The sequence below is a fragment of the Gymnoscopelus braueri genome, assembly GCF_963280865.1.
Source record: "Gymnoscopelus braueri genome assembly, chromosome: 9".
NCBI classification, from domain to species: Eukaryota; Metazoa; Chordata; class Actinopteri; order Myctophiformes; family Myctophidae; genus Gymnoscopelus; species Gymnoscopelus braueri.
In genome coordinates, this window is record NC_137610.1 from 6,962,292 (window position 1) to 6,977,731 (window position 15,440).

Sequence of the window (15,440 nt, forward strand, 5' to 3'; positions counted from 1 at the left end):
GACTAAATCAACTGTAGATTCAGTCGACTAAAATCTTATGATATTTAGTCAACTAAAACTAGACTAAAAGTAAAACTTTTCAGATAACAAAAATATAACTGAAACTAAATCCAAAATGTTCTGTCAAAATGAACACTGTCTCCTTACATAGCTGACGTCATCTTCGGGCTCATCTTTGATGACGATGACGGGTCCAGGTGATGACCTTCTTCTTCTCTTAGCCACCGTTCCGTTATGCTGCTGCTGCGTATCAGGAGGCTTCCAGTGAACCGTCCTTGAGAGCAAATCAGAGAGATAGCCAATAGGAACCAAATGAAAACAAATGGGGTGGTTGAGATACCAACGGCAGAGAGAGAGAGAGAGAGAGAGAAACAGAGAGAATTGGCCTGAAAAAACATCTATCAGGAGACCAAAAGGGAAAGTAAATGTAATTTTCTCTTTTGTATATATAGTGCTTGTGTTTGTTGATGTCATGTATTATTGTGTTCATTTCTGCTATGTTGATGAATTGAATACATAGGACCACAATGGAAACAAGTCCCTAGGACTTTTTGTGTTGTCCTTTTAGCTTTAATGTCTTACTGTACTGTGCTGTTTTACATTTATGACTAATTAAGTATTTCATCAATCAGAGAGAGAGACAGAGAGACAGAGAGACAGAGAGACAGAGAGAGAGAGAGAGAGAGAGAGAGAGAGAGAGAGAGAGAGAGAGAGAGAGAGAGACAGAGAGAGTGAGAGAGACTGACAGAGAGAGACTGACAGAGAGAGACTGACAGAGAGAGAGAGAGAGACTGACAGAGAGAGAGAGAGACTGACAGAGAGAGAGACTGACAGAGAGAGAGAGAGACAGACAGGCTATGATGCTGTGTTCACACTGGCAGCTCAAATCAGTTTTTTTGGCCTATCCAGATTGGCATCAGACTGGTTTGATCAAGTCTGAACAGCAAAAACACACACACACACACACACACACACACACACACACACACACACACACACACACACACACACACACACACACACACACACACACACACACACACACACACACACACACACACACACACACACACACACACACACACACACACACACACACACACACACACACACACACTTGAAATGCGATTACAATCTGATTTCTAAAGATGTGTGTCAGTCTGAACAAAAGCCAGAGAGAGACAGACTAGAGAAAAGAGTGTTAGCAGATACATGATGAACATGCACAGATTTCAGCTTACCCTGGTTTCTCCTCCTGGGACACAGCAGAATACCCTGGTGAACTCTGCTGTGCTTGAGCTGAGACAGAAGAAAAAGCATCTTTTAATCTATTGTATAGGGCAAGGGTTCCCAAACTTTTCAGGCCGCGACCCCCCAAAATAATCACATTTGAACTGGGGACCCACCACCCAGACAAGCACTTGAAAATGTAGGCATTAAATTTAGTTTAACTCGGTTCCACAGATAAACATTGTGAAAATAGCCCCCCCCCCCAGTTAGGGAATCACTGGTATAGGGGCCGTGTCCCTTATACCAGTTGACTTATATTATTGACGTCCGCAATGTTCAAACCTATCAACCGTTGCTGTGCTCCAACGGCAAAACGGACTGTGATGACCACCCATAGAGTTATCTAGAGGGCGGACTGCCCCACCCCCAGCTATTCATTTCAATGAAAGTTTGAAACAGCATTTGAAACACTAGGAAGTACCTCTACTTCCGCATTCGGGCACCAAATTTGGGTGCCCAAATGCGGAAGTCTTGAGCACTGAGCAGGCGCACTAGGGTTTCAAACAGTAGAAGCATGCGCAGTGGTGTATTAAATGCGGAAGTATTGCATTCCCAGATTTGACCACCAGGCGACGGCCGCTTCACTGTTCTACCGTGGCTCTGGGGGCTTGTGGCCACCCCAGCAGCCGCATCATTGAGACAGCATATATTGTATGGTAATTTTTCCTTTTTTGGTTTATTCATTTAGTTCATATATTCCCCTGGCAGACCAAGGACCAGATGGGGGGATTATAATCTCCACACACTGGCCTTGGAAAGCCTCGGGATCCCCCAGGAGGAAGTTGCTAATGTTGCTCTGGAAAGGAAGGTCTGGAGCGCTCTGTAGGAACTGTTACCCCCGTGACACGATTCCGGATAAGCGGTTGAAGATGGCTGGATGGATGGATTATAGATACATGCAAACAAACACAGATAACCACACATAACCAGTTCTATCGCTTTATTGCCTTGCAGATTTAGCAGACTTTTTCTTCTAGACGCAGTCAGTGGCCAAGCAATGGAACAACATTGTGTACTGTACAATCTTCAGACGCACACGCTGTTATTATTCTATGCACAGAACACAACCTTTTATTCAGTCACTGCCTAAAATCATACATGGGCAACTGGCGGCCCAGGGGCCACATGTGGCCCCCACCTTCACTTAATGCGGCCCGCAGGTTATTATCGGAACACTGATATATTATTGATTTCAGCTGATACAATTGCAAACATGACCCGCTTTAATTGCTACTACTATATTAGTAGTAGCTTAATGACTAGTTTTGACATTCTTTTTTATGTCCAATGTATTTGTATTTAAGTTCATAAAGTTAACATAAGTATAACTAAATGCATTTGAAATTAAATTAAAAAAAATTCATTCCAATTCAAAAATAGCTAAAAAGAAATCTGAATTCCAATTCAAAAATATCAAAAATAGCAGATCTACCAGCACGTTTTGAGCCTGTAGATCTGCTATTTTTGTGTGACATAGAATGGCCCTACAGTATATGCAATGTGGCCCTCTGGAGTTAGCCTGGTAAACCCTCCCTCCGGAAATCTCATTTCTATTTGATTCCTGGAGTGAGTCTGGCCTGATCCGCCTTTCTGCAATATTGGCTGTGCTGGAGTTGGGCGGGAGTAATACCGTTGACTGACAACCCCTTCAGCCAATGATAATTTTTCCCCTTCAGCCAATCAGCAGTTCACCAGTCTTAATGTGACGCAAGGGGACTTTTGAGACGATCCATGCCCAAAATGGGTTGCCTTATTCGGTTACATGGGTGTCACTGCCCGCCCCTACCGGTTCTCTACATTTTTATTTTTAAATAGGCTTTGTCATGATTAATTGACCACATATATGAAGTTAAACAACTAAATTCTATCCAAACGATATCTTATAAGTAAATTCCGTGCCTCAAAATAGAAGTTAGAGAGCTTTTTGAAGTAAAAAAATTGCGGAGAAAATAGCGCACAAGAAAAAGATGGCTGCCGTTCGTGTTTTGGGCTCACTCGAACTCGCCACCTGATTGGCCAACGTAAGCTGTCAATCACAGAACAATGAGCGACGACGCTGATAGGCGCGGCCGTTTGGCATACACAGCCAATATTGCAGAGAGGCGGTTCATGCCAGACTCACTCCAGGAATCAAATAGAAATGAGATTTCCGGAGGGAGGGTTTACCAGGCTACTCTGGAGTGAGTGTGGAAATATAGTGGCCCTCTCCATCATCAAAGTTGCTCACCCCTGGCCTAAATCATAACATTATGGCAAATCTAGCTAGGTTATAATATTAACATTGCAATTTATTTGACAACAGACTATGATGACTTGACTATGACAGTTTATGGCATAATGTTGCTCTATCTGTATTTCTTTGTTGATGCTGCTATTTGTTTTAAGTGGATGCACTAAACACAATGTTGTTGTATGTTCCATACAGCAACAATAAACATCTTTTCTTATTTATAATTCTGATTATGATAAACATACATTAAAAAGTATATTCAAAATGTTGAGCCCAGATAAAGGCATAATTAGTCTAATATTGCATTTTGCCATAGTGATACCGGGTACATGCATGACCAGGATGTGCTTATTTATTATTATTTATTTATTCATTCATTAATGTTTGAATGAATGGGGGGGGGGGGGTTCTGCATGTTGATTCCAGGGACGTGGGACATTAGCATATTCATGAGGGTTGTTCCTGCAGGCGTGGCATAATGTATAATTCATGGATCCTGGAATTGTTAATGAGGGCAAAGACAGAGCCAAGTTCAAGGTGCTATAAAACTCATTTATAGTTTGTTTTTGTGAGTGAGAAAAATACTTGACAGGGGAATTATTGATCAAACATTATTTATATTCCTGACCAAGTTTGGATTTGTGAACTGCAACTTTAAAGGAGAATTCCGGACAAATTAAGTGTTATCTTTGATGTCTCGTTACTCACCTACCGATGTGAAAAGTAGCGTTCTTTTTTTTCATATATTCCCCTGTCGTCATTTTTTAAACACCCTCCGTTGTTATAATGGGAGCGTGAGGGTTAGTGAAGTTCGTCTATTATAACCGACGCAATGTTATTTTTTTCTCTACTACGATTCATTGTAGAGTCTCATGATAGTCAAACATGCGCTGAAAATTCCTGCGAGCCTGCCGTTAATGGCGAACGATTTAACACTGGTTGCTTGTTTCCAGAATCTGGCAACACGAGTTGCCAGGTTCTGGAAGAAACAAGCAACCAGTGTTAAATCGTTCGCCATTGACGGCAGCCTCGCAGATAGTTTCAACGCATGTTTGACTATCATGAGACTCTACTATGAATACTAGTAGTGAAAAAAACAACTTTGCGTCGGTTATAATAGACGAATTTCACTAACCCTCACGCTCCCATTATAACAACGGAGGGTGTTTAAAAAATGACGACAGGGGAATATATGAAAAAAAAGAACGCTACTTTTCACATCGGTAGGTGAGTAACGAGACATCAAAGATAACACTTAATTTGTCCGGAATTCTCCTTTAAGTTTATTCAGTTTTCCTTGAGTTACCAGTTCTGTGGAAAGCAGCAGGAGATGATTGGCTGGCTTAAGAAAAGGGAACCAGCTGCTCCATATGTAGAGCTGATGGGGACAATCAGACTGCACCACATTCTCTCTGCACCATGGGGAGCGGGTTATTTGTTTGATTTTGTGTTATAGAGTTTTTTTCTTTGGGTATTTCAGTCGGATTGTAATTGCATTAGTTAACAACCCATTTTTTGATTTGAGCTAAAAAGCATTATTTTACACTTTGGCTATTCAAAAATAGCAGATATACAAGCTCATAGCGCGGCACCGAGTGCCGCACTACGAGCTAGATCTGCTATTTTTGAAACATCAAGAAAATTGGGGAAAATCTTTGAATTATATTTTTAAAACAAACATGGTAACTCAAATCTTTGCTTCTGGGGGTCCCTGGAACAAAATATTTTGAGATGGGGGTCCGCGGCCAAATATATATACATTTTGGGGTCCTTGAAAAGGACATGAAAAGGTTTGAGAGCCAGTGACATAGCAACATAAATATTTTTCAAAAAACTGTTTCTACATTTTGCTGAATCGGAACCTCAGGCCTTAATGGGTTAATCTTAGTTAATGTTGTATGGGTTTAGGTTGTATTGGTAGTGTGTTTAAATGGTAGTCTATATATGTTCCCCTCATGTGTCATTCTGGTTAGATCAGTGTGTGCAGTTCAGTTTTGTTGTTCAGTTGTTTGAGAGAGATCTTATTTGTTTTGGGCCCACATTTTGTTGTTATTTGTAGAAACATTATTTTCATACACAAAAGGAAAATACAATAAAATAAGAATAAGAGGCTAATCCTAATACTGCCTAATCCATTATGGCAGTGTTATTATAAACTCCTAAAAACTAATTCGGAAACTTTATTTCGGTTGATTATTTCTCCCCTTCAATAAAACCAATTGGTATAGTATTTTATATCGTTGGAAAGCCTGTTTAGTCACCTTAGTACCATATATAGTTTGTACAACCTCCTGCATTCGTGGAATGAGCAACAAAGCTAGCCGTGTGGGTAGCGCCCGCTACGTACCATTTCTGTGTGGTATGGAGGACGCTAGGCCCTGTGGGTAGTTGGGCCTCAGCATCTGAACGGTGCCTCCCGGGTCGCTCCTCTTGTTCAGATAAGAGGCTTCCATCTAAACACAACGCAACACCTGCTGTTTAATGTAAACACACTCACTTGAATACATTTACTGCAGTGGTTACTCAACACGCGGTCTGGGGACTCCCAGGGGGGTCCTTGGGGGGGTTTACAGTTAGGAACAAAATGGACCCTTACAGGTCTGTAACTCTGAGGAGTTAACACTATGTTATACAAAGGCTATTCATTTGTAATTGTAAGCTTGTTGATTCATAATTTTTGGAAAATGTAAAAATCTTTCTATTCAAAAATAGCAGATCCAGCTTGCGCCACTTGTACATCTGATATTTTTTTATTAGTTTTTGATAAATATCGAAAATGTTTTTTTAATTTTTAACACAAACCTTCTCTTCTGGGGATCCCTGGCACAAAGTCCTTTCAGACGGGGGTGGTCCGTGGCCAAAATACATATCAATTTTGGGGGTCCTTGACATGACAAAGTTAGAGAAATCCTGAATTAAGGCACTTGCCAGCTGCCGCGACTCCCGCGATTGAGGAGAACCGAGACCGCCGTTGCTGGGAAGCGATGCATTGTGGGTAGCATAAAGATGCGACGTGGAGAATATGTCCACGGGTTTGGGCTGGTGGCTGGGGCTGCTCCCTAGCCCCCTCTGGTGGCTGGGGCTGCCCCTCTGGTGGCTGGGGCTGCTCCCTAGCCCCCTCTGGTGGCTGGGGCTGCCCCTCTGGTGGCTGGGGCTGCTCCCTACGCCCCTCAGTGGCTGGACAGACTGCAGAGGGAGAGACAAGGTTAGAAATAGTTTTCATAAGTATTTATTATCTTTAACACACTGACCGCCAGAGGTTAATCTCATAATGTACTCACCAGTGCCAACGTTTTATTGTTGTTTTTTGTTTTTTTCACGTTGCCATAGACCTCGTTAAAATCCTTAAGATTGAGCTCTGCACTGTTTGTAAACATCGCGGAGATCTCCCTGCGTGTACCAGTCCAAACCACGTGTCAAACGGGGCATCCAGAACGGTTTAGGTTAAACAGTGATCAGCGAGGAGAAAAACTACAATCGAAGAAAATGGCGTTGCAGTGTGTGCTTTAGAATGGAGTCCTATGGGATCGGCAAAACGTGATCCCGAATAATTCCATTTCCGGTGGTGTTACAATGAAATGTGCCGTACTAGAAAATTGAAAAAAGTTTTTTTTTCCGGAAAAAAAAGCACCACAGCCCGTAGGCTACGGGATCGGCGCTTTACAGTTGGATTTATCGGCCCGTAGGCTACGGGCCTGGCGGTGAGTGTTTTAATTCATTTAGAGCGTTCGTTTCCAATTTCAGTTTTGTTTAGATTAGTTTTCAAAGTGTGTTGGTGGGTAGTTAGTTATTTTATTTTTTGATAAGGCTTTTATTAGTTTCATTGTAGTATATGGTAGTGAGAGTACTAGTCACTAGTCAGAGGTGAGATTCATTCAACAACCTCAGAAGAATAATGGAAATTTCTACAAGCTCACAATGCGTTATGAGCTTGTAGATCTGCTATTTTACTATTTTCTTTTATTTTCACTATTTATTTTCTTTTAATTTCAGTTAACTAAATGTCTGGTCAAATCTAGTTTGAGTTATTTGGTTAGTTTTAGTTAAAGTATGTAATTTTCCCCTCTGTTTACAATAAAAACATTTACCCAACATTTACCTCTATACTAGATGTTTTTGGTTGCCCAAAAACATCCCCGTCTACCAAACAAACCTAACAAACAGTGAAAACACCAAAATAAAGCTATAGAGGGAAGTGTGTTTCTGCAGGTAAACTCCACAACACTACTCCAGTGGCAGATAACTTCTGGTATAGAGGGAAATTATGGGGTGAAAACATATTGGAAATATATTGCTTTGTTACGTAAACACAGGGCAAAGTTACATAGTATGCCTTTAACTATAATAGCCCTGGTGGTGAGTGAGGCTCAGACACGTCATCACCATGCTGTCACCTCCTATGAACATGTGATGATGGACATGGAGATGAAAAGCTGCTGGTCATGGAGGCCAGCAGCTCTTAACCCATTAAGACCGGGAACGCATCTGTGTAATTCTTAGATTTCTTTGGGCTATTCAAGAATGGCAGATATACAAGCTCATGAGCTTATAGATCTGCTATTTTGGGGGGAAAAAAGGAAAATGTGTGCAAATCTTTGAATATAATAAATTTTTTACTCAAGTCTTTGCTTCTGGGGGGTCCAATGGAACAACATATTTTGAGATGGGGGTCTGCGGCCAAATACATATAATTTCGGGGGTCCATGACATGAAAAACGTTAGAGAACCAATGATATTATGGCAACATACGTTTTTTCAAAAAACCGTTAGGATTTAGAAGACATTTGTAGAAGATTTTAGTAAAAAAATATATATATATTAAAAGATTTGCACTAATTTTCACGATTAACACATTGACTGTCAATCGCGTAGATCTACGCGAACCTATTTAAAGCCGCCACGTGCCAATCGCGTAGATCTACGCGAACCGGTGTTTTTTTTTTCTTTCCTCGAAATGAACAAAAAGTGCACTTTCTGAAATTTGATCCACTTCCGTTTCCGGTAGCACCACCGGAAACGGAATTATTCGGGTTCCGTTTTTTTCGATCGTATCCGCTTCCTGTCTGGGATCCTGTCTAAAAGTCGATTATCTCGGTTGTTGTTTTTCTCCTCGCTGATCACTGTTTAGCATTCACCGCTGTATCTTCAAGATGGCGGATCGTAAGGGGACGCGGTCTTCACTGCTCGTTTCACACAGATCCCCTGTGTGTTTAGAACCAAATGAACGCGCACTTTTAACTTATTTAGCGAGGTCTGTGGCGACATGAAAAAAACAACAATAAAACGCTGGCACTGATGATTACATTATGATATTAACCTCTGGCATGGAATGTGTTAAAAAAAATAGCAGATCGACAAGCTCTGCTATTTTTTAATAGCCGAAAGAAATCTCAAAATGACACAGATGCGTCCCCGGTCTTAATGGGTTAACAAAGAGCACAGCAGACTAAAGACTAGATGAGAACATAAACAGAACACTTCATGGTTGCAGATGGCTGTAGCTGCTCTGTGTTTGGTCTACAACGCAGCAAATGCAGGTGCTTCCAGCAGCAGCAGCACATGCTGTGACTTGAGCAAAATCTGCTTTCAATTCCAATAGAACCTAAAAATAAATGTCTTTGTTGTCGTGCAGCGAAAATAGGCCAATCTATGAGCTCACAAAGCATCAGGGATGATTGACTCAAAACAGACTTCAGTTATACTATATATGCTACGAAACGTACTTTTTAACTACATTTTAAACTAGTGCTGTAGATGTAGATGTGATATAACGAAGATTGAGCAACTGTATGGCACATTAATCACCTAAACATCTGTTTGCTGTCGGTCAGAAACCTCTTATCTCCATATTCAAACTTTTTGTGTTTTTTCGTAAATTAATGCCCTACTTGATCATACTACAGCGTCACACAATAGTATCAAAAGTAGCAGCAGGCCCGCGGACAGGCGGGGATAAAGGGGACAGTGGGGGGGGGGGGCTCAGGCGGGGGGGGGCCGCCGGAACAGAGACGTCGCAAACTTCTTAAGAATTAATTTAATTTATATTTGTGTGGTGGTGGACTGGTGGAACTGCGCGCTGCACTGCGACGTGTCTGTGTGTGTGTGTGTGTGTGTGTGTGTGTGTGTGTGTGTGTGTGTGTGTGTGTGTGTCTGCGTGCGCGCGCGCGTGTGTCACTAGCGCACACACAGCGCATAGTTAAGGCTTCGCACGTGCATAGGGCATGGGGGGGCCCACTTTCGAAAACTTAAAATGGCCAAAACTCTGTGACCATTGCTCTGAAGAGTGCAATATAGGACAAGTTTCAGTGTGAATGCTACCCAATACATCACAACACAAACACAACACATTTTTTAGCATGGGTGAAATTGCACTGATTGGGTCAGCTGGCATATATAACCCAGAGGGAAGATACAGCAGCTGACCAATCAGTGGCAGCTAAAGCCGTATCTTCCTCAGGGCTTATAGAGCAGCTAAATTATCACCTCGGGGGCTGAACGGGCACCAATGCTACCGTGTCAGACATGGAGGAGACTCTGCCACCGAAGGTAGTTGATGATAGGGCAAAAATGACAGCTGAGGATTTTTTTGGGGAGTTTATCCACAATGGAACGAAAAACACATCAACTTCCTATTCTGACTGGCCTGTCACAATTATATTACATAATCAGCTGATCGCAAATTATTTGAGATAATCGCAATTAATAAACTCCAGCTTGTTCAGAATGCTGCTGCTAGAGTTTTAACTAGAACCAAGAAATCTGAACATTATTACTCCTGTTTTATCTTCTCTTCACTGGCTCCCAGTGAAACAAAGAATTGATTTTAAAGTGCTTCTTATTGTTTTTAAATCAATCAATGGCTTAGTTCCTGGACTATGTTTCTGACATGCTCACACCATACGCACTGACCAGATCCCTTATCATCAGATAAAGGTCTCCTCAGTAAGCCCAAAATAAACTCTACATCAGGTTACGGTGCTTCTTCTATTTTCTGAAAAGTAACCTTGTCAGGAACCTTTGAGCATACACTACAAGGTTTCCACTCGACAGCTACGATTCGTGTACTGCAATGCCCTTATCTTTGTTTGGTATCACTGTGTGTAGAAAACTGCAGAGAACACCCCAACAGCTTGTTCATAGCAGAGTGATGCAATTCATGTGTGTGCTGCAGCCTACAAGAGAGCATTGTTCTCTCAAACTGTCTACAGCCCAGAGCATGAAGCAAAACAAGCCATGAAGATAGACTAAACAACCCCAGAGTACTAGACATATCAGCCATTAGTTATGGACTGTCTGGGTCAGCTCTGTGTCACATCATCCTAGATTTACTATTCACTGTTTAAAATGTAGACAATTAGGAAATGCGGTTATCCAGAGCGAATAAACAGAGTAAACATGAACTCTAGATAATAAACAAGATAAATAAGTTATTAACCACATAAATTAGTAGTGCCTCAAATTAAAGGAACAATACCAGGTAAACAATGAACCTAGCATCTGTCTGTAACAACATGCTATCTAAATCACATTCTTAACATGTGTGGTCGTGAAAACCACTGAACTACTGAACAAAAACAGGATAATATCTGCATAGTGAACTAGCATAAATTGGTTCAGATTGTATGGCTGTGAACCCATGCGGCAGCTTTTGATTGTAATGCATCTCGACAGGGAAAGGCATAAACTGCTCAGGATGTGAAGGCTGTCAGATACATTTAGGACACTGCCAACATGTGCCTGAGCTTGTTAAGGAGCCTTGTCAATCAAACAGACAGACAGACAGACAGACAGGCAGACAGGCAGACAGACAGACATGCACACACACACACACACACATCTTTGCTACAAGCTCACAACACAGCTTCACGGTGCGTTGTGAACCTTGTGGATGGTTTATATTCCCTATTATCGAAACATTTTGAAAGTGAAAGTGTGTCAGTGGGTTTTATAAATATCAAACCAATGGCCTAGGCGGCTGGCGTACAGCGGTCCAGGCACCTATAGGCTCAATGTAGCCTGGCGGCGCGTCGAGTTCGAGTCCCGAGCCCGACGGCCTTTGCTGCATGTCACTCCCCATCTCTCTTCCCATTTAATATTATGTTTTTTTTTTCCACAAGAGGGCGCTCTAACGCAACTTAGGAATGATCCTAGGACCCTTTAAAAAGGGAATGGACAGATGTGACGTCATCCCAAAAAAACGGACGTGCATCCGGCCCAATGATGGGATCTTGAGAAAAAGGTCCATATCTCCATATCTTTTTACAGTGGTCAAAACAAGCCATTTTCGACGGGCGATCACTCTGCAATGGCGGATCGCGGTAGACCCTTGGCCATCGCCCAGACACCCTTTGTTTACATCCGGATCTTCGTTGTGGCTTCTGCAGCTCTAAAAAGATCGCCAATAAAACGGCAAAAAACGCTGGCACTGGCTGTACCCTGTTTTAACAAACCTCTGGCACTCAATGTGTTAACAAGAGCGTGTGACTAAATAATAACTACATTGGATCAAATAGAACACAGGTTTTCTTTTCTTTGTTTTCCTGAAAAGTAACAGTAACAGTAACAGAGACAGACAGACAGACAGACAGACAGACAGACAGACAGACAGACAGACAGACAGACAGACACACACACACACACAGACCTGGGGTGGTGTGAACCCGGGGCTTGGCAGTCTGCCGGTGGGACTGACGTGGTTGGGCGGCGGCACCATGAACCTGCGTCCCCCCCCGGGCTGCATGGCGGCCAGAGGGGCCACACCACCACCACCTCCGGGGGCCATGCTGCTGCTCTGGGAGGGAGAGCCCCCCCCCTGGATGGGACCTCCTCCTCCTCCTCCTGGAGGAGCGCTCCTGGGCAGACGGACACTCCAGGGCCAGGTCCAGGGCGGGGGAGGGGGCTGGGGGGGCTGCCAGTGAGGCTGGGGGTTCAGCTTGTCCACCTGCGTGTGTTTAGGACAGTCACACTTAGTACCTGTATTCACGATTATTTCAGATAATCGCAATTATTTTTTGCAAAACGCTTCGCTGTCGGGCAGAAACCTCTTATCTCCATATTCTAACTGTTTGTGTTTTTTTTCGCAAATTAGTGCGCTACTTGATCATACTACAGCGTCACATAAAAGTATCGAAAGTATCAGATCTACAAGCTCGAAACGTGGTGCGAAGCGACACGTTTTGAGCTTGTAGATCTGCTACTTTTGCAATTTATTTATTTGAATCCTGAAAAGTAACAGTTTTCGACATATGAGGTTTCCACCCGAAAAAGACGATTATAATTATAATTGTTACCATGTTGAATTCTTTAAATATGTTTGCTAACATTTTCAAAAACATAAGCGGGAATAACCAACGCATCGCGATGCGACCATTGTGAGCTTGCAGATCAGCTATTTTCACTATCAAAAAAACGAATATATGTCGGGCAGAAACCAGCTAACTCCAAAATGTTCATTTTTCAGGAAATGACAAAAACAAAACAAAAAGTGGAGTTAGGGTGTTTTGTTCATCATTGATAAGAACAGCTGAATGGACCTCCAAGCTCACAATGAGGTTGGAGGTCAAAAGGGGGTGGAGCCTGGAGTCAGCTAAACCAGCTAACCCCACCCCCCTTTGGTGGACTTTAGCTGAAAGTTTGAGGATCCAATGGAGTTAGCTGGTTTTGTCAGAAGCACTTTTTAATACTATTCAATGGTTCAATATTGTTTTAATCAACACACAGACGTAAACGGTGTTCAATCCCAAGTGAAAAAAAAATATACTAAATATATTTTTCAGAAGTATACTTAATATACTATTTTTGTACTTTTTATAAATTACATTTAAATTGTCTTATTTTGGAAAGACTTAAGTAGTACTTAGTATATTAAAAGTTGAACTAAATATATGCTAAAACATATCTTTAATATACTTTTATGTACTTTCCCCCCCCAAAAAAATACAATTTAATTACAAATGTACTTATCTGAAGTACAATTGCTGAAGTATACTTTCATTACATTTATAGTGCATTACAAATACATATCAAGTACTAAATAAATATATATAGAGTATATAGCAATTATACTTAAAATATACAATCAATGTATTACAAATGTACTTGGAGTATAGAATAAATGAATGTGAAGTATACTTTTAATAGTTTCAAGTATACTATCAATTTAATAATAAAGTATTTCAACTACAATCCAAATGTGCTAAAATATACTTTCAATGTAATAATAATGTATTTAAACTACAACTCAATTTAACTAAATGTGCAGTTAGTTAATTTAGAATATACTATTATTACATTGAAAGTATATTTTAAGCATAATTGCTATGTACTCTATATTTATTTATTTAGTACTTGATATGTATTGGTAATACACTATAAATTGAATGATAGTACACTTTAATGACATCAGCAAAACTGTACTTCAGATACTATAAGTATATTTGTAATTAAATTGTATTTTTTTGGGAGGGGAAAGTACATAAAAGTATATTACAGATATGTTTCAGAATATATTTAGTTCAACTTTTAATATACTAAGTACAACTTAAGTCTTTCCAAAATAACACAATTTAAATTTGGGATAATAATGTATTTAAACTACAACTCAAATTAACTAAAAGTACACAGTTAGTGAATGTAAAATATACTATTATTACGTCGAAAGTATATTTTAGCACATTATTGTCATAGTTTAACTACATTATTATTACATTAATAATGTACTTGAAACTATTTAAAGTATACTTCAAATTCATTTATTTTATACTCCAATTATATTTGTAATACATTGATAGTGTACTTTAAACTTTTAAAATTATACTTCAAATTCATTGTTTTAACACTCCAAGTACATTTGTAATAAATTGATAGTATACTTGCAACTATTAAAAGCATACTTCAAATTAATTTATTGTATACTCCAATTATATTTGTAATACATTGATAGTATACTTGAAACTATTAAAATTATACTTCAAATTCATTGTTTTAACACTCCAAATATATTTGTAATAAATTGATAGTATACTTGCAACTATTAAAAGCATACTTCAAATTCATTTATTTTATACTCCAAATATTTTTGTAATACAGTGATAGTATATTTTAAACATAATTTCTATATACTCAGTATATAGTTATTTAGTAATCGATATGTATTGGTATTGCACTATAAATGTAATGATAGTATACTTTAATGACATCAGCAAAAGTGTACTTGAGATACTGTAAGTATATTTGTAATGACATTGTATTTTGGGGGGGGAGTACATACAAGTACAATAAATATGTTTTAGCATATCTTTAGTACAACTTAAGTCTTTCCAAAATAACATTTTAAATTGAATTTTATAAAAAGTACAAATGAGTATATTCAATATACTTCTGGGAAATGAAATTTTATATTTTTTGCAATGTAAGGTGGAGGCTTGTGGTTTAGTTGTCTGTAAGAGCCATGACAACTCTCGCAACCATCAACAACACACTCACATTATATGTAAGGATGGGAAAAGGGGAGAGAGACTGACTAAACAAACAGACATTTAATTCATGGTTTTACTAACAAATTACATAAAATACCATAAATCACCAAATAGCACCACAACAAAACACTAAACTCAATGACCCATAGCATAACCCCACTACGCATTCCCATAGTCAAATAATAACACAAATAGGAACAATAACACACATTTCCCAGCACGCACTGGGGCGCATGCTGGGAAATGGACTTCCTCTAGCCACCATAAATGTAATGATAGTATACTTTAATGACATCAGCAAAAGTGTACTTCAGATACTGTAAGTATTGTAATTAAAGTATATATATATGTATATTTGATTAAATAAAAATGTGCTTTTCAAAAGTGTATTCATATAATGTTTAATTTTTGTTTAACTTAAGTACATTTAATGTTAAATATAT

General features: G+C 39.8%; 2 protein-coding genes across 2 annotated transcripts in view; one reads left to right on the plus strand and one right to left on the minus strand.

Annotated features, from left to right (window-relative positions):
- The window catches only part of LOC308091248 (protein FAM180A-like), a 178,799-nt gene that overhangs the window by 44,137 nt on the left and 119,222 nt on the right, over positions 1–15,440 (plus strand). The window lies entirely within an intron of this gene.
- The window catches only part of LOC308091249 (transcription intermediary factor 1-alpha-like), a 48,219-nt gene that overhangs the window by 13,997 nt on the left and 18,782 nt on the right, over positions 1–15,440 (minus strand). The window contains exons 10-14 of the mRNA XM_080436708.1: positions 12,165–12,461; positions 6,323–6,706; positions 5,868–5,973; positions 1,242–1,299; positions 148–274 (exon numbers count right to left, since the gene is read on the minus strand). Of these exons, the coding sequence (XP_080292834.1) occupies positions 148–274; positions 1,242–1,299; positions 5,868–5,973; positions 6,323–6,706; positions 12,165–12,461 (972 nt within the window). The remainder of the gene's footprint in view (positions 1–147; positions 275–1,241; positions 1,300–5,867; positions 5,974–6,322; positions 6,707–12,164; positions 12,462–15,440) is intronic.